Genomic DNA, 22,743 nt, shown 5'->3' with positions numbered 1-22,743 from the left:
GAGACAAGAGTCTTGCTCTGACCCCAGGCTGGAATGCAGTGGCGCAATCTTGGCTCACTGCAACCTCCGCCTCCTGGGATCAAGCAATTCTCTGCCTCAGCCTCCCCAGTAGCTGGGACTACAGGGGTGTGCCACCCCACCCGGCTAATGTTTATATTTTTTGTAGAGACAGGGTTTGACCTGCCGAAGCCTCCCAAAGTGCTGGGATCACAGGTGTGAGCCACCGCACCTGGCCATGAAGACTTCCATTTTATAAGAAATGTTTCAAATCTGATCTCACCTGTCCCCCTAGTTCAATCTGGGAACAAATGTGTTTTAAATGGCTAGAAAAACAATCAAATCTCCCTATATGTGTTCTTTCTTTCTTTCTTTTTTGTTTGTTTGTTTTTAAAAAAAAAAAAAAAAAAAGACGGGCTCTCACTCTGCCACCCCAGCTGCAGTACACTGAAGTGATCATGGCTCACTGCAGCCTCCAGCTTCCAAACTTAAGCAATCCTCCCGCCTCAGCCTCCCAAAGCACTGGGATTACAGACATGTGCCAATGCACCCAGCCCCCTATTAATTTTAGACCCTAACAATGTATTTCTACAAATACAATATGTATCTACATATAATAAAATGACAAAATAAATGAGCCTCCTTACATAACTGATCCCGGGCAGTGACCAGCCGGTAAGAGAGTCACGACAATCTCTTCCTTCTAAAAAGAAAATAAAGAAAAAATCGTAATGGAAAGCAATTATCATTAGGACCTAGCTCAACAAAGCCCTCCTTCACAGAACACATTTATGTACCTTTTAACAACGTATCTTTTCCCCGAATTTCCTCACTCCCCAAAGCCTAGAAACAAGTGGAATCCCTGTCCACTCAACAGAGTTGCCATGGGACTGAGCAATTTCACCACTAGTTATAGAAGCAAAATAAGTGAAACCGATGGCTAAACAAAAATGTGTGCCTGACTGTTCACGGCAGCATTCTTCATACTAGTCAAAAGGTGGAACCAGTTCAAATGTCTATCAACTGATGAATGAATCAGGAAAATGTGGTCTAGCCATACAATGAAATATTACTTGGCCATGAAAAGAACTGGCACATGCCACAACATGGACGACCCTTGAAAACATCCCTGGTGAAAGAAGTCAGATATGAAATGAACACATGTTGTACGATTCCACTCATATGAAATATTCAGATTAGGTGAACCCATGGAGACAGAGAGTTGAATACAGTAGTGGTTGCCAGGGGGTTGGGAAAGGAGAATAGGGAGGGATTGCCATCGGTACAGGCTTTCTCCCCTTGGGGTGCTGAAAATATTCTGAAATTGATTGTGGTGATGGATACACAATTCTGTGATTTTGACTTCTATCTGAATAAAGCTATTTAATTTTTTTTTTTTTTTTTTTTTTTTTGAGATGGAGTCTCACTCTGTCGCCCAGGCTGGAGTGCAATGGCACGATCCTGGCTCACTGCAACCTCCGCCTCCTGGGTTCAAGCAATTCTCCTGCCTCAGCCTCCCCAGTGGCTGGGATTACAGGGGCCTGCCATCACGCCTGGCTAATTTTTTGTATTTTTAGTGGAGACGGGGTTTCACCATATTCGTCAGGCTAGTCTTGAACTCTTGACCTCAAGTGATATGTCTGCCTTGGCCTCCCAAAGTGCTGGGATTACAGGTGAGAGCCGCCACCACACCCGGCCACTATTTAACAATTTTTAAAGCCTGAGCCAGGTGCGGTGGCTCACACCTGTAATTCCAACACTTTGGGAAGCCGAGGTGAGCAACTCCCTTGAGGTCAGGAGTTCGAGACCAGTCTGGCCAACATAGTGAAACCCTTTGTCTACTAAAAATACAAAAATTAGCTGGGCATGGTGGTGGATACCTTTAATCCCAGCTACTCAGGAGGCTGAGACAAGAGAAATCGCTTGAACCCAGGAGGTGGAAGTTACAGTGAGCCAAGATCGCCCTACTGCACTCCAGCCTGGGTGACAGAGTGAGGCTCAGTCTCAAAAAAAAAAAATGTTTAAAGCCTGGACGAGGCCTGGTCCCGATTCACACTGTACATCATACTGTTTGGCAAGGGCAAGACCTGCGGGCGCTACTGCCTCTCCAGCCATCAGTAAGTGGGGAGAACTCCGCACACACCAGGTCACTGCTCGGTGACAGTGACTCCTCACAGAAGTCTCCATTCATTCTTGAAGACCCTTTCAAATGGGTCTCCCCCTGGTTGGAGCTGGATAAACAATGCACACACACAAAAAATCACAAGTGGGGGCAAGACTGCTCAAAAGTCTGCCTGCTGTCGGCCCCCAGCTTAGGGAATGCTTTTCACCAATATCCCTGATTGTGACAAGGCCACAAACCAATCACAGCATTCCTTGGAAAAGCAGTTTGCAGAGTCCAGGATGGCATTTACAAAGGTTCACCTATCCTTTTTTATTTTTTTTCCTTTTTAATCCTCCCTAAAGTGGCTCTGTAGTCCTCCCTCAGGATAATTTGATGGGAGGAATACCTCAACTTCAACTGTCTGATCTTCTCCAAAGAAGAAATATCTGAAAAAGTCAGTTTCTGTTCAGATCACATTCAAACAACACAAGACACCCTCAAAGTTAAACATGGCAAAGCAGTGTGCTATAATGAAGCTACAAAACCAATATTAACCAAAATAGGAAAATACCTACCAGCTGTAAGGTTAAAAACAAGGGGTGGGGGGCATGTCTATAGTCCTACTTATTAAAACCATACATTCACAAAAGTACTACTTCAAAATTTAATGACGAAAAATAAATTTTTACCACTTGGCAGTGCCCCTTTTCTGAATAAGGAATCAGAAAAAAGTACAATAAACATGAATTTGCTGCAAAAATACTAATCACCATTTTAAACTCTGAACATTATAAAACTCAGTAAATGTGACAATAACATCATGTAGTAATAGCAACACCAGGGTTCCCATCATTAGCATGTAATACGGAACAAATGTGACAAAAAATAAGCCATGCCCAATCCTTTACAACATGGGAAATAAATACATCACTGTTAAGGACTGAATGTTCATGTCCCTCCCCAAAATTCCTATGTTGAAATCCTAACCCCCAAAGTGGTTTTATTAGGAGGCCTTTGGGAGGTGATAAGTTGTTGCGCATATAAGCCTTGTGAATGACATCAGTGCCCTTATAAAAGACGCCCAGGGGAGCTCGTTTGCCCCTTTACCTTGGAAGGACACAGGGAAAAGACAGCATCTAAGAACCAGGAAGTGACCAGGCACAGTGACTCACGCCTGTCATCCCAGCACTTTGGGAGGCCAGTGCGGGTGGATCACTTGGGGTCAGGAGTTCAAGACGAGTCTGGCCAACATGGTGAAACCCACTCTCTACTAAAAGTATAATAATTAGCTGGGCTCTGGTCGTGGTGGCAGTCGCCTGTAATCCCAGCTACTAGAGAGGCTGAGGCAGGAGAATCGCTTGAACCCAGGAGGTGGAGGTTGCAGTGAGCCAAGATCATGCCACTGCATTCCAGCCTGAGTGACAGAGTGAGATTCCGTCTCAAAAAAAAAAAAAGAAAAGAAAAGAACCAGGAAATGAGCCCTCACCACACACGAAATCTGCTGGAGACTGGATCTTGGATTTCTAGTCTCTAGAACCTTAAGCAACAAGTGTCTATTGTATAAGCCACTCAGTCTATGGTAGTTTTGTGAGTCCAGCCCAAATGGAGTTACACAATCACAAATGGATTTTTTTTGCCCCTAAAACCCCACTCAACTATTAGACTTTTATTTATGGTTAAATAAGCATTCAAAATCAAAGAGAAAGATTGAGGGCATAGCTGAGGGGGAGAGCATCTGACTGCAAAATCAAAGAGAAAGATAAACAATCATTTTAGCACTTTTTTTATCAATATTTAATATTTAGTTACCTCTCCTGATGCTTCATCCACTAAAGATATCTGGGTAGGAGTCTCGATTTCAATAGATATCTATAAAAACAAAATAAGAGACCATGTATATACCCAGTTTTTCATGGCTTTATATGCCTTTGCTATCTGAAACACAGAAACGGGCCAAAGAGAACTTTCAGACTCTCTATAGAGATAAACAATTCTGATGACACTGTAATAAATATTTTAACAGTTACAAAAAAATTGTAAAGCAAAAATAATACCTGTCTTGAGGCAGATTTGGCCATATGTAGTAAATGCCTGGTAAATGCATATAATCCTCTGACACAATTCTATTTCCATGAATTCATTTTTTCCTCCTTCATCTTCCCATCCCTACCACTCCCATTCCCCTCTCCCTGAATTTTGAGTCTTTGTAAAAACGTGGTCATGTGTGCTAAGTTTTGTGCCTCAGAACACAGTCTGCATGAGTCCATGACATGGACGCTTCATACACTGTTTTTTTTGTTGTTGTTTCTCAGACGGAGTCTCGTTCTGTCACCCAGGCTGGAGTGCAGTGGTGTGGTCTCAACTCACTGCAACCACCACCTCCCAGGTTCATGTGATTCTCCTGCCTCAGTCTCCCAAGTAGCTGGGATGACAGGCACCCACTACTACGCAAGCCTGATTTTTTCTATTTTTAGTGGAGACGGGGTTTTGCCATGTTGGCCAGGCTGGTCTCGAACTCCTGACCTCAGGATCACCTGAAGATCGAGCTCCTGACCTCAGGATCACCCGGCTCGGCTTTCCATAGTACTGGGATTACAGGCGTGAGCCACTGCACCCAGCCCCATGCACTGGTTCTAAGTGCTACAGAATGCTCCCTGGTACATTCTCCCCTGCCATCAGAACAGAGACTACTAGCGCGTAAGAGGCATTCAGCAAGTATCTCTTATGAATAGATGAATGTGATTTTTCATCTTTTTAGTCCACTAATGTCCTAAAACTTACAGTGTCTAAGGTTTGCGTGTTAAAATATTTTTGCATTTCTGGAATAAAACATCTTATTGGATGTGCTATTTAATACTGCCAGATTCAGTTACCATCTTTATGAGGATTCTTACATTTTCATGTATGAAATGGCTTTTCCCCCATTTATTCCTTTTGAGACAGGGTCTCGCTCTGTCGCCCAGGCTGGGGTGCAGTGGCATGACCTCAGCTCGCTGCAACCTCTGCCTCCCAGGTTCAAGCAATTCTCCAGCTTCACCCTCCTGAGCAGCTGGGACTACAGGCACCCACCACCATGCCTGGCTAATGTTTTGTAGTAGAGATGGGGTTTTGCCATATTGGCCAGAGTGGTCTCAAACTCCTGACCTCAGGTGATCCCCCCGCCTTAGCCTCCCAAAGCGCTGGGATTACAGGTGTGAGCCACTGCGCCCAGCCTCTTTTCTAATATATCTATTTAATGCTATCAATTTATCTTCAAGGACAAATTTAACTGTTCCACACATTCTGACATACCACGTTTCCATTGTCCATCAGCTCCTCTATTTATTTATTTTTGAGACAGGCTCTCGCTGTGTTAGCCAGTCTGGAGTGCAATGGCACAATCACGGCTCACTATAGCCTCAAACTTAGAAAGCTGAGGCAGAAAAAATCACTTGAGCCCCGGAGTGGCTGGGACTACAGGCATGCGTACTATACCAGGCTAATTTTTAAGGTTTTTTTTTTTTTTTTTTTTTTTTTTTTTTTGTAGACATGGGGTTTTGTGGTATTGCCCAGGCTGGTTTCGAACTCCTAGACTCACACAATTGTCCCACCTTGGCCTCCTGAAGTGCTAGGACTACACACGTGAGCCCCCAAGACTAGCTATATTGTATGGTTTTTTTTTTTGAGACGGAGTCTCTGTCGCCCAGGCTGGAGTGCAGTGGCGCGATCTCCGCTCACTGCAAGCTCCGCCTCCCGGGTTCCCGCCATTCTCCTGCCTCAGCCTCCCGAGTAGCTGGGACTACAGGCGCCGCCACCTCGCCCGGCTAGTTTTTTGTATTTTTAGTGGAGACGGGGTTTCACCGTGTTAGCCAGGAGGGTCTCGATCTCCTGACCTCGTGATCTGCCCGCCTCGGCCTCCCAAAGTGCTGGGATTACAGGCGTGAACCACCGCGCCCGGCCAGTTCTACATATTGTATGTTTTCTTTATTGTACAATTTCCTTTTTAACCAAAAGGTCAGTTACTGTATGCATTTAGTTTCCACGTGTATGGGAAGATTTTAGCTGTCCCTTTGTTTCTGATCTCCAACATCACTGTATTCTTTCGTGACACAGTACATGGTTAGTTTTTGTAAATGTCATGAGCACCCCCAAAAAATACTATTTTCTTCCTTGCCTTTAAAGTCCTGTTTATTAGTCCACATTTACACATTTTCTGCACCCTATTTCCTGCCTCCTCCTCCTTTCAGCATCTGGGAGGGACATGTTAAGCTCTCCAGTGACAACTGTTGATTTCCTATTTCTCGCCCTGATTCTGCAGTGGCCTTGTTTGTACTATGTCAACGCATCTAAGCTGGAACTATTTCCTAGAACCCCTATCCATGGTGTTGCCCACAGTAAACACTCGGAAGGCAGATGTGAACTAGCAGGCTTTTTTTAATGCTCTGAAGGGCACCAGAAATGGTAACAGCTCATGAACATTGTTGACCTTCTGGCTTAACTCAGAGACTGGGGCAGCGCCGCAGTAACACCAGCCTCTACTGGGTGCCTGTGTGTAGCTCCTCCGAGTCCGGGACAGGTGCATGTGCCCCAGAGCCAAAGCCGGAGACCAGCACTATTGAGGCCGGAGGAAGTGAGAGACCGAAGTGGGTTTTGGTCTGTCCTGCCGGGCTCTAGTGGACCATTGTGCCTTCCAGTTTGTCTCTGCTCCCCTCCCCTTCCCTTCCAGCTTTCCTTCCTGACTGTTGGCCAGGCTGACCTGTAGCAACTTCAAGCTGAATGCTAGAGACAACAGGAACAGCCTTGCTGTTGTGACTGCTCTGCAGAGGGAGGACAAATCCCCTTCCCAATCGAAGGTCAGATGTTGAGGTGGAGGATACCATGCACACAAACACACGTGCACACACTGTGTGTGCATACTCACACACGCATGCACATACACACACGCGAGCACACACACAGCAGAGAATGAGAAGAAAACTTCAGTCACATCACAGGACTTTCGGGGAGGGCAGTGCAGTCCCTGAGCTGGGGACAGCAATGTTTCCTGTGGCTTGAGAGAAAGTAGGAGCAATCAGCCCTGGTTTCCACTGTGGCCCGGGGTGGGCCTGGACTTGCCTGGTTTGAACCTCACCTCGGTGCTGAGGCAGGCATGGCCTTTTTGTCAGCTTGCCCAAATGTGGGCAGGAGGGAGGCATTGGCTATAAGCAGCTTAAGAGCAAACAGAGGCCTGGCACCATGGCTCACACCTGTAATCCCAAAACTTTGGGAGGCCGAGGTGGGAGAATGACCTGAGGTCAGGAGTGCAAGACCAGCCTCGACAACGTGGTGAAACCCCGTCTCTTCTAAAAAATACAAAAATTAGCCAGGCGTGGTGGTTCACGCCTGTAATCCCAGCTACTAGGGAGGCCGAGGCAGCGAGAATTGTTTGAACTCGTTAGGCGTAGGTTGCAGTGAGTTGAGATCACACCACTGCACTCCAGCCTGGGTGACAGAGTAAGACTATCTCAAAAAAAAAAAAGAGAGTAAACAGACTCTTCGTGACACTGTGACAAACTGCTCTGCCAACTCCCACAATGATTTAAGACCTAATCCACGTAATGAACCCACATTCTGTTAACTCGTTGTGGTTCTCCTCAGATCAAGCACTGGGTGACAGATGCTCGCACTTTCTTCTTCAGTTGGAGGTTATTTTGTCAACTGCACATATGTCCACATGTCCACATGACCCATGGTTTCTTTTAACAGTAACATCCTCTTCAAACCTTTTCTTTGCCTTCCAGTCTACTTTCTGATATTAAAAACTACCACTCTGACATTTTTGCCCCCAATTGGTTAGTAATTTTTTCCCTTTTTCTTCCCCCCAAATTTCAAATTTCAACCCGTATTTATCCTTCTGTTTTATCTATGTCTCTTGTAGACTAATACTGATGGATTTGTCTAAGTTTTTTGTTTGTTTTTGAAGATGGAGTCTCACTCTGCCACCCAGGCTGGAGTGCAGTGGCATGATCTCGGCTCACTGCAACCTCTGCCTCCCGGGTTCAAGCGATTCTCCTGCCTCAGCATCTCAAGGAGCTGGGATTACAGGCACAGTCCCCATCACACCCAATTTTTTGTATTTTTAGTAGACACGGGGTTTTGCCCTGTTGGCCAGGCTGGTCTCCAGCTGACCTCAGGTGATCCGCCTACCTCGGCCTCCCAAAGTGCTGGGATTATAAGCATGAGCCACTGGGTTCAGCTGGATTTGTCTAATTTTTTTTAACTTAAACGGAGAATTTGTCTTTTGATCAAAGGCAGAATTAAATTTTCTCCTATATATACTAATCACTGTTACAATCAGACTTTTTCTGCCTTCTTTGCATTTTCTGTGCACTAGACTTTTTTCTCCCCTTGATTCCCCTTGACTACTTAGACAGATGCGTTTTATTCTGCCAGACTGAACGCTACCCATTCTATCTGTATTCTTCTAGCTGTCATCCCTTCCTTATTACAGCCTGTAATTTACGTTTATTTTTCTTGTTCTATCCCACAATTTAAATAAAAGGATTTAGCAACTATGTTAATGAACACTTTACACTCTAAAATATTAAAATGTGGCCAGGTGTGGTGGCTCACACCTGTAATTCCAACACTTTGGGAGGCCAAGGTGGGTGGATCACCTGAAGTCAGGAGTTTGAGAGCAGCCTGACCAACATGGTGAAACCCTGTCCCTACTAAAAACACAAATATTAGCCAGGCATAGTGGCGGGATTCTGCAATCCCAGCTACTCGGGAGGCTGAGGCAGGAGAATCGCCTGAACCCAAGAGGCGGAGCTTGCAGTGAGCCGAGTTTGAGCCACTGCACTCCAGCCTGGGCGACAGAGTGAGACTCCATCTCAAAAAAAAAAAAAAAAAATAGAAAATATTAAAATGCATCTTAGCAAAAGGGTCAATGAGATTAAAGAAACAAAACTAAAGACCTAGATCTCACTCTTGAGGAACAAAGAAAACATATCAACAACCATCAGATGTTGACTTCTGCCGTACTGCTCAATGCCAACAGACTTAATTTTTTTTTTTTTTTTAAGATGGAGTCTCACTCTATCGCCCAGGCTGCAGTGCAGTGGCGTGATCTCGGCTCAACGCAACCATTGCTTCCTGGGTTCAAGCAATTACCCTGCCTCAGCCTCCTGAGTAGCTGGGACTACAGGTGTGTGCTACCACACCTGGCCAAATTTTTTATTTTTAGTAGAGACAGGGTTTCACCATGTTGGCCAGGCTGATCATGAACTCCTGACCTCAAGTGATCCGCCCGCCAAGGCTTCCCAAAGTGCTGGGATTACGGGTGTAAGCCACCATGTCCGGCCAGAGACTCAATATTCTAATTAATATGGGTAACTGTAGTATGTGACAAACCGAGGCAATGTTTTTGTCAATCTACCTCTAAAAATACTTCCCACTTAAAAAAAATTAAGTTATTCAAAAAATAAAACTTACAATTCGTTTCTCCCAAAATCTGTATTTCGGGCTAGTTAACAACAACTCCTTAGTCACAGGTGAACAGTATAGATAAACCTTCAAGCTGAAAGGAAAAAAGAAAAAACTTTCAGTACAATCCAAAATGAGCCATCTTGGTGACTAATAAATCTATTTCATCATACAGCTAATAGTTTCATTTGAGACCAGCCTGACCAACATGGTGAAACCCCATTCCTACTAAAAACACAAATATTAGCCAGGCATGGTGATTACATCTGTTTCATCATACATCGAAATTACGCTGGCACAAAATCTGTTAGAGTCACTCCAACATACCTATGCCCACCATTTCAGTGCCATCAACAGCACAAGGTGGGGGTAGAAATACAGTGTCCCTGGACTACCTCCAACAGCGGTCCCTCACCACTGTTACTTGGAAATACACACTTGTATATGATCAAGCATGTCTGGAAAGATACTGCCACACGTTACACTACCTCTGGAAAAGGTGTGTTGGGAACAGAAACTTCTGCTTTTTACTGTATATCTATTTATTTATTTTTTGAGACGGAGTCTCGCTCTGTCACCCAGGCTGAAGTGCAGCTGCAATGGCGCGATCTCGGCTCATTGCAACCTCCACCTCCCAGGTTCAAGCGATTCTCCTGTCTCAGCCTCCACAATAGCTGGGATTACAGGCACGCACCATGATGCCCGACTAATTTTTTTTGTAGATATGGGGTTTCACCACATTGGCCAGGCTAGTCTCGAACTCCTCACCTCGGGTGATCCGCCCACCTCGGCCTCCCAACGTGATGGGACTACAGGGAGAGCCACTGCGCCCAGCCTATTTTTTTTTTTTTTTTTTTTGGTAATGAACAGAAATTAATTTCATAATAAACTTTTTTCTTTTCTTTTTTTTTTTTTTTGAGACGGAGTCTGTAGTCTTTTCTGTAGAGAAAAGGTCTCCCTATGTCGCCCAGGCTGGTTTCAGACTCCTCAGGTCATCCTCCCACCTCGGCTTCCCAAAGTGCTGGGATTATAAGCCTAAGCCACCATGCCTGGCCTAAAGAGACTGTTAGAGATAGAGATGCCTCACACCTGTAATCCCAGCACTTTGGGAGGCCAAGACGGACAGATCACTTGAAGTCAGGAGTTCGAGACCAGTCTGACCAACATGGTGAACCCTCGTCTCTACTAAAAATACAAAACTTATTTGGGCTTGGTGGCACGTGCCTGTAGTCCTAGCTGCTTGGGAGGCCGAGGCAGGAGAACTGCTTGAACCAGGAGACAGAGATTGCAGTGAGCCCACATCATGCCACTGCACTCCAGCCTGGGCAACAAAGTGAGGCTCTGTTTCAAAAAAAGAAAAAAAGACATGCCGAACAGTTCTAGGCCCTAGTTGTGTGAGTCTTCCCAGCCCAGTATCAGACATGGATGAGGGAGTCTCCAGATCTCATGTGGCTGACATTATCTGAAGACTCTGCTCACTGATGTTTAATACCTGGGCTGGGAAACCATCCTCACTCTACCCTGTCAATCCCTGACCCACAGAAACTGAGCAGTAAGACATGATCAGTGCTAAGTCGCTCCATCTTGAAGTAATTTGTTACACAGCAGCGGATGACTCATACACAGGCTCTACAATCAGACAGACCTGGTGGAATCCTGGTCCTGCCACTTACTGGTTGTGTGACATTGGGCAACTAATTTAACCTCTCTGGTTCCTCAGTCTCCTCATCTGTAAAATAGAAATAATAGTAGTATCTATTCAAAAGGTTATCAAGAAGCTCTAATGAAAATGTCAGGTGCAAGAGGGCAGAGCCTTGCATCTGTGTGGCTCGCTAATGCATTCTCCACCTCCAGTACAATGCCCAACACATCACAGGCAACCAAAAAAAAATTACTGAGGCCAGCAGTGGTGGCTCACGCCTGTAACCCCAACACTTTGGGAGAATGAGGCAGGCAGATCACTTGAGATCAGGAGCTCAAGACCAACCTGGCCAACACGGTAAAACCCCTCTCTACCAAAAATACAAAAAGTAGCTGGGTGTGGTGGCGGGCGCCTTTAATCCCAGCTACTCCGGTAGCTGAGGCAAAAGAATCACTTGAATCCGGGAGGCAGTAGTTGTAGTGAGCTAAGATCGTGCCACTGCACTCCAGCCTGGGCGACAAGAGCGAGACCTGTCGCAAAAGTCAATAAATAAAAATAAAATAATAAAAAATTATTGGCCAGGCGCAAAGGCTCATGCTTATAATCCCAGTGCTTTGGGATGCCAAGGTGGGAGGATCACTTGAAGCCAGGAGTTTACGACCAGCCTGGGCAACATGGTAAGACCCTGTCTCTACAAAATAATAATAATAATAATAATTGTTGAACTGAGAAATACACAGTCCCCAGATACAGTAAGTATTCAGTAAATATTGGCTATCATGATCAAGAAGACAGACTATTGCTATCAATGAGCAGAAAAGTCTGACATCCACTGGCCCTTTTCAAATATGTATCTTGAGAATTGGGAATTTAGATATAGGCAATGGCTGCAAGAAAAGCACCTAATAGTTCAGTTTTAAGAAAAAATCCAGTATTATATGATCCTTTACAATGGAACAGCCATTCTCTCTCATATACTCTTATAGAAATAACACAGAATGCGTTATTGCTGTACCCAGCAGCATAGATAAATCACACAAATACAATGTTAAGTAAAGTAAAACAATTATAAAAGGGTCTATTTGGGACCAGGTGCCAGTGGCTCACATCTGTAATGCCAGCCCTTTGGGAGACTGAGGCAGAAGGATCACTTGAGGCCAGGAGTTCGAGACCAGCCTGGGCGACATAGCAAAACTCCCTCTGTTTTTTGTTTTTTTTTTTTTAAGCAGTGTATTTGGTAGGAATATATATATATATATATATCTCAAGTTCACAAACAGCCAAAGCTAACCCATAGTGACAAAAGTCAGAATAGAGGTTACCTTTGGGAGGAGGTAGGAGGGGTCTGAGATATTGGTACTGTCCTATTTCTTAATCTGAGTGAAGCTACACAGATGCGTTCACTTTGTAAATGACTATATGCTTGGATGTATGTACTTTTCTGTACAGTTGTTAGCTCTCAATTAAAATGTTTGCTTAAAAACATACACACACACACACACACACACACACACACAAATAAGTAGCAAAATAAATTACCTGCACTCCAACCTTCTTTTCAAGGTAGGGGCTCTTAATCCTTTCATGTGATCTAAAAACAAAAGAACCAACACTCATAAATATGTTCTTTTTCCAGAGGATTCCTTAGCCCAAGGGAAACAGTTGTCTTCTTTTTCAGCTTCAAAAGAAAACCCACGAGGTTTGCTTTGATAAGAATTGAATCACATGGGCTATGCACTCTTTCTTCGGCAAGTGAATAATCCTTTTCAGAACAGGACAGGCTGAGCCACCCAAATCCATTTAAAAGGAGAGTGATTCCCTGCATCATAGGCCAGAGTTTCAATCACTCTGGGAAGCCACAGAAGAATGAGAACTGCTTCTAGCCCTCCACTCTTTTACTTCATTTCAATCCAACCATCCTTCGAGCCACGCTCTATGTAACCCATTCACTTCCTGCCACTTAAATCAGTCTATCTAGAAATTCAAGCTCGTGCCCATGGAATCTGCTACGAAATCACTCAGGCTCAGAACAAGTGTTTCGTCATCTTCTTATCCTATTGTGATGGATTCAAAGGAGAGTATCACCATCCACGAAGACTTGCTCCACAGCCCTCCACATTAACAGACACAGACAACAGAAAGGTAGCAATTAGACCATTACATTCAGCATATCATACATTCCAATATATTCTGAATCTTTAGCAAGTAAAGGCCTAGACAACAATGATCAAACAGCTCTAAATTGTTTAGCTAAACCAGCTGGACACGGTGGCTCACACCTGTAATCCCAACACTTTGGGAGGCCGAGGCAGGCAGATCACCTGAGGTCAGAAGTTTGAGACCAACCTGGACAACATGGTGAAACCCCATCTCTACCAAAAATACAAAAACTAGCCATGCATAGTAGCACACACCTATGATCCCAGCTACTCAGAAGGCTGAGGCAGGAGAATCACTTGAATATGGGAGGTGGAGGTTGCAGTGAGCCAGGATGATACCACTGAACTTCAGCCTGGGCAACAGAGTGAGACTTGATCTTAAAAACAAACAGCCAGGTGCAGTGGCTCATGGCTGTAATCCCAGCACTTTGGGAGGCCGAGGCAGGTGGATCACCTGAGGTCGTGAGTTCAAGACCAGCCTGACCAATATGGAGATACCCCATCTCTACTAAAAATACAAAATTAGCCGGGCATGGTGGTGCATGACTGTAATCCCAGCTACTTGGGGGGCTGAGATAGGAGAATCACTTGAACCCAGAAGGCAGAGGTTGTGGTGGGCCGAGATTGCACCATTGCACTCCAGCCTGGGCAACAAGAGTGAAACTCCATCTCAAAAATAAATAAATAGGCTGGGCACGGTGGCTCATGCCTGTAATCCCAGCACTTTGGGAGGCCAAGGCGGGCGGATCACAGGGTCAGGAGATCGAGACCATCCTGGCTAACACGGTGAAACCTCGTCTCTACTAAAGATACAAAAAATTAGCCGGGCATGTTGGCGGGCGCCTGTAGTCCCAGCTACTCGGGAGGCTGAGGCAGGAGAATGGCGAGAACTGGGGAGGCGGAGCTTGCAGTGAGCCAAGATCGTGCCACTGCACTCCAGCCTGGGCAACAGAGCAAGACTCCGTCTCAAAATAAATAAATAAATAACAAAACAAAAAACAACAAAAAAACAATAAATTGTTTAGCTAAACCAAACCACTTCTAATTACCACGAGCACCACCACACACACACACACAAGCACACCCTCAATTCATATGTGGCCATGATTAGACCCAATGAAAGCAGAGCAGTCACCGCACATCACTTGGCAGCCCTTGATTGTACACATGCCTCCAGGAGAGTCCACCTGTCTCCCGGTGAGTCAATTCCCTCAAGGGATACTTGGTCCAGTCTTTGAGGGTCTTATGGGTATATCTCTGGGCAGGACTCTCCATAATTAGAGTTTCCAAAGAGTTTGTGCCATGGCAAAGAGGAGGCTGAATCCAGACTCTGCTTCCTGCTCCCACACTGACTAAGCAGGCAGCACCCTGCATGGGGCATCATAGTCCCCCATCCCCACCACCCTGAGGCCCCTTCCAACTGGTGGTCAGAAGAACTGGGTGGGTTTGCTTTGTGCTGCTGCAGCTGCACCCAGGTCTGCTTTTCCAGGGAGGTTTCCTTTTCCTGGGCCACAATAAATTATCATAAGCTGCCACCTCAAGGGGATTTCCCCAACCCTGGGCCATTATCTCAGGTCTCAGGTGTCCTCTCATCTTCCAGAACTTATTGATGCTTAGTAAAGCCCACCCTGCACACAGCATTGGCTTCCAGATGGCGCACAAATAAGCATCAGGTGGGTCCATAGCCTATTCTGTATTATATCAAAGTGTGATGTGGGGTTGGGTGTGGTAGCTCACACCTGTCATCCCAGCACTTTGGGAGGCTGAGGCGGGTGGTTCACCTGCGCCCAGGAGTTTGATACCAGCCTGGGCAACATGGGGAAATCCCGTCTCTATAAAAAACACAAAAATTAGTCAAGCATGATGGTGCATGCCTTGTAATCCCAGCCACTCAGGTGGGAGTACTTGCTGAGGTGAGGGGAGTGCTTGAGTCCAGGAGGTAAAGGCTGCTGTGAGCCAAGATCTCACCACTGTACTCCAGCCTGGGAGACAGAGCAAAACCTGTCTCAAAAAAAAAAAAAAAAAAATTGATGTGGATGGGTTTCCATGCTTTTTTTCTAGCAAAAGAGTCCATACAGTTTCTCATGCTTGAGCTGCTATCACAAGATACCATAGATACCATAGTTGGCTTTCACACCAACCCTGTGAGGAAAGGCAGTGTTTGGCTGCCTTCAACACCAGAAAGGTATTTCTCACAGCTCAGGAAGTCCAAAATCAAGGTGCAGGACGATTTGGTTTCTGGGGAGGGCACTTTTCCAAACTTACAGACAGCTGCCTTCTCACTGTGCACTCATATGGCTTTCCTTGGCATGGATGCATGAGGAGAGAGTGCCCTCTCTCTTCCTCCTCTTGTAAGGGCACTAATCCTATCAGAGTAGGACACCACGGTATGACCTCACTTAAATTTATTTTCCTCCTAAAAGCCCCAGCCCCAAATACAGTCACTTTGGGGGCTGGGGCTTCAACATAGGAATTTTGTGGAGATAGTCCATATCCATCAAAGAAGCTTGTGTCTCAAAAAGGTTAAAAGCCAACAGAAGGCAACATGAGAAACCTCCAAAAGTGGAAGTTGAGTTTTTGCCCTTGATGAGTTTATGTCCTGGTTGAGTAAGCAGATCCACATGTGGTTACAGAACAGAAAAAGTTGTTATAGACTGTTCAACTGCAGGGAAGAGTCCATTTCTTTCTTAACGCACAAACTTATAGTGGTGATTTCACAAATTCCTTTAGATGCATTATTTCTCCAAACTCAGTAGTCCTAAACACAAAGTGCAAGTTTCTGAAGTATACTTTAATCCTGGCTAGCCCATTCTGAGTTCAGAGACTCCAGTGCGACTCTACACAAAAAGCAGAAATAGGCACATCCTCGTCCAGCAGTAGATTCTCAATGAAAAACAAAACCAGAAATGTGTCAGGCACAGTGGCTCACACCTGTAATCATAACACTTTGGCAGGCTGAGGTGGGTGGATCTACCTGAGGCCAGAAGTTCGAGACCAGCCTGGCCAACATGGTGAAACACCATCTCTTCTAAAAATACAAAAATTAGCTGGGTGTGGTGGTGCGTGCCTGTAATTCCAGCTACTTGGGAGGCTGAGGCATAAGAATCACTTGAACCCAGGAGGCAGAGGTTGCAGTGAATGGAGATGACGCCACTGCAGTCCAACCTGGCGGCAGAGACTCCATCTCAAAGTAACAATAATAAAAATACAAAAATTAGCGGGGCATGGTGGCTCACTCCTGTAGTCCCAGCTACTTGAGCAGAGAGCATGTGCCACTGTCCTCCAGCCTGGGCGACAAAGGGAGACCCTGTCTCAAAAAACAAAAAAAAAGAAGAGACGCACGAAGCAGTGCATGATGCTAATATGGCAACGCATGAGAAAAGGTCCAGATTTTCCTTATTAAGCAGAAATCACTAGTGGCTTTGTGGAAAAAAAAAAAAGCAGAGACATTTCCCAGAAGCAGTAACTTCAACAATTCATAGTCCAAGTGATTGATTCCACACCCAAGACAATATAGCTGGCCTTCCCACCAACCCTGTGAGGAAAGGCTGTATTTGGATACCTGTAATTTACTTTAAAACACCTTCCCACTGCGCATGTGCAGATAGGTTTGTTACACTGATTGACTCCACAGGGTAGTGGGAGCTTCCTGCTCCAGCAGTCTGCAAGGCCACCCAGCAGAAGGCAGCAACTCCAGTGATTCCGTTTATCATTTTCTCCAATTAACACTAATGGCTGAGCTAATTAGCACAATAAGCATTAAAACTGTTTTCACTGGTAAGTCACTTATTAGAGCAACAGAAGTGAAAATGAACAATGGTTGTGAAATTAGTGGTATTTAAACTCTGGAAATTAGCTCCAATCTCTGCCTGGCGTATCTAGCCTCGAGCTTATATCATTAACAGCGACACTCTAACCTTAATCCCTAAATCGGTCCAGCTGTGAAAGAATCCAGCTGTGAAATCATAGTAGCTTTTCTGGTTGCCTGATACCATTTAGAAGGGAAACATTCCTCCATCCTAACCCAGAACGAAGCGTTCGTATTGGATGCGGACAGAACATCCCAAGGCCAGGGAGCTTGCACTTCGTGGAGCTATCAGGCGGGTTGTTGCACAGTTGTGTGTGTGTGTGTGTGAGTCAGCCTGCTTGCTGACCAATGTTTGAGGGTGTGCTCAAATGGATCTGAAACTTGTTTTCTTCATACACGGTAGCGAGGCTCTGGGGGAAGAACTAACCCTCGCCAATCTCTGACCATCGGCCACCAGCAGAGCTACCAAGAGAATCTACTAGCAGCGCTTGACCAAGCCGGCCCGGGGCGCAACTGGCAGGCGCTGTTACGCCGCGTTGACCAGATCCAAAAATAGATGAAGCCTTTGAGAGGCTGAGAGCCCGACTGGGACAAGGTGTGTGCTGGCCGCCCCCTCGCTGGCCTCCCACAGGCTGCAGCTCCTTGCTCCAGGACCGGCCCCTCCTGTCCTCTCTCCAGCCCCCAGCGTCCCGGGAACAGGCGACGCGCAGCACTCACTCACCCTTGTGGCAGTGGGACAGGAAGTAGGCGCGGGCCCTAAGGTTCTCCCTGTCGAAACGGTCTATGGAGATAGTTGGATACTCGGCCATCTGCCCCTCGAAGGAACTCATATCGCCGCCGATCCCAACGTCCCGGACCCCAAAACTGCAGCTGAAGCCCAGGCCAGCCCTGACCGCGCCGCCACTTCCGGGAAGCCGCGCGCCGCCTCGCCATTGGGCGGCCGAACGCAGCCACGTCCAATCAGAGGAGTCCGGAGACCCGGGACGACGCCAAGGAGCATCCGGTCGGGTTCCAGGCGCCGGCTGCCTGGGTTTAAATCGCCCGCGCTACGCAGCATGCGGTGGGCCCTGAGCCCCGCCCAGTGCAAGGCTCATACCTGCCAAAAAAAACACAGGTGTTGCTCTGGTAAGGCGTTGCCGGTGTCTGTGCAGGTGCAGTCGCGGGAAGGGAAATCGAAACTCCCAGCGCAGGTAGCCCCAGCCGACTAGGCGAGTAGGCTGCGGAGCTGCGCTTAGAAATCATTATTCGTTCCGTTTCCTGCTTGTCTACTGCTGGCCTGAAATCCGAACTCAGTTCCCCCCCTCTCTCTTCTGTTCCCAATTTCTAACCTTGTGGGATAACCGTGAGGATTGTATGAGAAAGTTTGTAACTGACTCATGGTAGATTCAGTAACTATTGATTCCCTCTTCCGTTTTTATAATCTACAAACTGAGTAAGTCATTTCTGTGTGGTCTTGGGGCAAATAAGATCCCAATAATGTCTTCGCTGCTGGCCTCTGCCCTGGTCCCCCACCTTTCTGAGCTATACTTTTAGGAAGTTAGAATGATGTATTTAAAAGATGGGAGTAAAGGTCTAAAATTTTTTAACAACCAAAGCAACTTTATGAAAATGTTTGTTAAAGTACTGTATTAAAATTCACCAAATAATCACCATGACATTTATTGTGCTCCTTCCTATCAAATCTCCTTAGTATAATTAAACACAAACAACCCAGAACACTTTATTTTATTTATTTATTGAGTTGGGGTCTAGTTCTATCGCCCAGGCTGGAGTGCAGTGGTGCCATCTCGGCTCACTGCAACCTCTGCCTCCTGGGTTCAGGCGATTCTCCTGCCTCAGCCTCCAGAGTAGCTGGGACTACAGGCATGCGCCACCACACCTGGCTCATTTTTGTATTTTTTAGCAGAGACGGGGTTTCACCACGTTGACCAGGCCGGTCTCGAGCTCCTGGCCTCATGCGATCCGCTCACCTCGGCCTCCCAAAGTGCTGGGTTACAGGTGTGAGCCACTGTACCCGGCCTTCCGGGCCTCCATAACACTTGAAGTCCCGCTTTGTGCACAGCATGGTGACAAACCTTCGGGTAGCATTGACTCTATCTGGGGACAACATGTTTGCAGAATACGGCAAATAAATGCTTCCACAGAGATGCAAAGTAACATGAGAATAAATCCAGGAACAAAGATTTCTGATCAGGGAAGTCAGGAATCAGAATGCCATTCCAGCCCAGCGCGTGGCTCATGCCTGTAATCCCAGCACTTTGGAAAGCTGAGGTGGGCAGATCAGCAAAATCAGTAGTTCAAGACCAGCCTGGACAACATGGTGAAACCACATCTCTACTAAAAAGAAAAAAAATCGGCCAGGCATGGTGGCACATGTCTGTAATTCCAGCCACTCGGGAGGCCAAGGCAGGATAATCACTTGAACCTGGGAGGCGGAGTTTGCAGTAAGGCTAGATCACGGCAGTGCACTCCAGCCTGGGCAACAGAGAAAGACTCTGTCTCAAAAAACAAAACAAAGGCCGGGCGCGGTGGCTCAAGCCTGTAATCCCAGCACTTTGGGAGGCCGAGACGGGCGGATCACGAGGTCAGGAGATCGAGACCATCCTGGCTAATACGGTGAAACCCCGTCTCTACTAAAAATACAAAAACTAGCCGGGCGAGGTGGCGGGCGCCTGTAGTCCCAGCTACTCGGGAGGCTGAGGCAGGAGAATGGCGGAAACCCGGGAGGCGGAGCTTGCAGTGAGCTGAGATCTGGCCACTGCACTCCAGTCCGGGCGACAGAGCGAGACTCCGCCTCAAAAAAAAAAAAAAAAAAAAAAACAGAATGACATCCCTAGTGAATGTCAGCTTGTTCCTGTAGTCATGATACTCAGAGTTCTATTCAAAAACGGATTCCCATGAAATCTTGAGGAGGGGGAGGAGGGGTGACGTGGAAACATAATCACTAATTTAGGTAAAATATCCTGCTAGTATACTACTGGCAACAACTTTGATGGTTTGTCTTAGAACACATGGGAACAACTGCCCTGGCAGGGTTATGGAGACCTAACAACAAATTCTGCTGTGAGTCTAGTGTCTGAAGAATCTCGTGGTGGAGCTCCAGGAAAGGCAAGTTAAGATAATGCTCGTGATCTTACTTATTTGCTCACTTATTTATCTCCTCCTCTTTCCACAATGGATACAGTACAAACAAAGGGAAACAGAGTCACGACAAAGGGAAAGACAGGATAGACAATAAGCAAGATAGATAAGCATAGCCCAAACCACACCTAGTGAATCAGAAACTTGGAGAGTGAAGCCTGGCAATTTACAGCTTAACACATCCTCTAGGTGATTCTGGTGGATCCTGAAGTTTGAGAACCACTGGATTCAATTCTAAAAAAAAAAAAATCAGGGCAGGCATGGTGGCTCATGCCTGCAATCCCAACACTTTGGGAGACCAGTGCAAGCAGATCACCCGAGGTCAGGAGTTCGAGACCAGCCTGACCAACATGGGAAAACCCCGTCTCTAATAAAAATAAAAAAATTAGCCGGACTAATTATAGGTGGCGGGGACCTGTAATTCCAGCTACTCGGGAGGCTGAGGCAGCAGAATTGCTTGCACCCAGGAGGCGGAGGTTGCAGTGAGCCAAGATTGCACCATTGCACTCCAGCCTGGACAACAAGAGCGAAACTCCATCTAAAAAAAAATTAAAATTAAAATATAAAAATAAAAAAATAAATTTGAAAAACCACAACACTCAGGAAGTCTGGGGCAGGAATTCAGGTAGGAATCTGCTGTAATACTGCAGGAAATGTGATGGTGAAGCTTAATTCATTCAGCAAATCATTCACTGACCATATACTGTGTATCAGACACTGTTCTAGACACTAAAGATACAGTAGTGAGCAAAGTAGACAAAAAAATGTGGCCCATCCTGGTGGCTCCTGCCTGTAATTTCAGCACTTTGGGAGACCAAAGCAGGCAGATCACTTGAGGCCAGGAATTCAAGACCAACATGACAAAACCCCATCTCTACTAAAGATGCAAAAAAATGTAGCCGGGTGTGGTGGTGCGCCTACAATAACAGCTACTTGGGAGCTGAGGCACAAAAATCACTTGAACCTGGAGGCAGAGGTTGCAGTGAATCAAGATGGCGCCACTGCACTCCAGCCTGGATGACAAAAGAGACCCTGTCTCAAAATAAATAAATTAATTAAAAAGCAGACAAAAATCCCTGTGGACGTGGGAGTACACATTCTAATGGAAGTATTTACTGTCTACCATTTGTGTAGCTCCAGATGTTTTCAGTGTTTTATACTTATTATTTCATCCTCATATCCTACCTGTCTATCAGGCAGGTACACTTTCTGTCCTTATTTGCCAGTTGAGGAAACGGAGGTTAAGTAGCTTGTCCAGGGTCATGTTGCTAGTAAGTAGAGCTCAGATTTAAATCCAAGAAGGCCACCACACTTTTAGACACTGTGCTCTCTGACAACACACTGCTAGCCGCCATGCCATGCTGCCTCCACACCATCGGAGGGGCAGTGATGAAATATACTCCTTCAAAATATATCCCTTTAGCACCTACTGTGTGCTAGGCACTGTTAGGCCAGTGTGGCTGCAGCAGAATGATCCAGGGCTACAGAGGAAGGAGGGAGGTTGTTGTGAGCAAATCTTGCAGGACTTTGCTCACCCTGTATAGCCTCTGGTTTTCACTCTCCATAAGACGGGAAGCCATTGCAAGGTTGGGAGCAGAGGACTGACATAATTTGACTTAGGTTTTTCTGTTTTGTTTTGTTTGAGATGGAGTCTCCCTCTATGCCCAGCCTGGAGTGCAGTGATGCAGTCTCTGCTCACTGCCACCTCCACCTCCTGGGTTCAAGTGATTCTCCTGCCTCGGCCTCCCGAGTCGCTGGGACTACAGGCACACGACACCACTCCCAGCTAGTTCTTTTGTATTTTTAGTGGAGGCGGGGTTGCACCATATTGGCCAGGCCGGTCTCGAACTCCTGACCTCGTGATCCACCCACCTCAGCCTTCCAAAGTGCTGGGATTACAGGCGTGAGCCACCGCGCCCGACCTTGACTTAGGTTTTAAATGAATTGCATTGACTGTTGTGTTGACAACAGACTATAGAGGTGGCACAGAGCTGTTGGGAATGGTTGTAATTACCAGAAAAGAGAAAAATGATGATGTCTTGAGTAGAAGCTATAAAGCCAGCAGGTTGCACTGATGGATATGGAAAGAGAGGGCTCTAGGCCTCATCTACTAAAAGACATGAAGAAGGAGCAGGGCTTTTGTTTTTGTTTTGACAGGGAGGTGTTTGGGGAGGTTGTTTTGGACAACCAAGCGGATGTTGAATATACATTGATACGCAGATCTAAAAGTTCAGAGAAAGACCGGGCTGAAGAGATAAATTTGGGAGTTGTAAGTAAGTAGCTTTTTGTTTTTAGTTTTACTAAGTATTGCCTTTGTCTTAGTATGACTCATTTATTTAGAAGTTTACATAATTTAATTTGTAATATGGCTTGTGTTTTTGTTTTTTTTTGTTTCGCGCAGGTGCCCAAGGCCCTTGTCATCTTCACTGATTCCAGCTCATGGCTTGTA

At 46.0% G+C, this 22,743-nt stretch overlaps 1 protein-coding gene across 2 annotated transcripts in view; it reads right to left on the bottom strand.

The window, feature by feature from the left end:
• Positions 1 to 18,406, bottom strand: part of DCLRE1C (DNA cross-link repair 1C) — a 48,221-nt gene extending 29,815 nt beyond the window's left edge. The window contains exons 1-6 of one of the 2 annotated variants that reach the window (XM_033209574.1): positions 17,875 to 18,092; positions 12,726 to 12,777; positions 11,190 to 11,273; positions 9,554 to 9,638; positions 3,911 to 3,970; positions 645 to 700 (exon numbers count right to left, since the gene is read on the bottom strand). In XM_033209574.1, coding sequence (XP_033065465.1) covers positions 645 to 646 — 2 coding nt within the window. In that variant the 5' untranslated portion in view covers positions 647 to 700; positions 3,911 to 3,970; positions 9,554 to 9,638; ... (1 more) ...; positions 12,726 to 12,777; positions 17,875 to 18,092. Of the gene's footprint in view, positions 1 to 644; positions 701 to 3,910; positions 3,971 to 9,553; positions 9,639 to 11,189; positions 11,274 to 12,725; positions 12,778 to 17,874 lie in introns of both variants that reach the window. The other variant, XM_033209573.1, reaches the window with a different exon arrangement.
• Positions 18,407 to 22,743: the final 4,337 nt, after the last annotated feature.

This window comes from Trachypithecus francoisi, unplaced genomic scaffold (genome assembly GCF_009764315.1).
Source record: "Trachypithecus francoisi isolate TF-2019V2 unplaced genomic scaffold, Tfra_2.0 Lachesis_group9, whole genome shotgun sequence".
In the NCBI taxonomy this organism is placed as follows: Eukaryota; Metazoa; Chordata; class Mammalia; order Primates; family Cercopithecidae; genus Trachypithecus; species Trachypithecus francoisi.
Note: the sequence above shows the minus strand (reverse complement) of the source record. Positions and strands in the feature narration are given on the sequence as shown.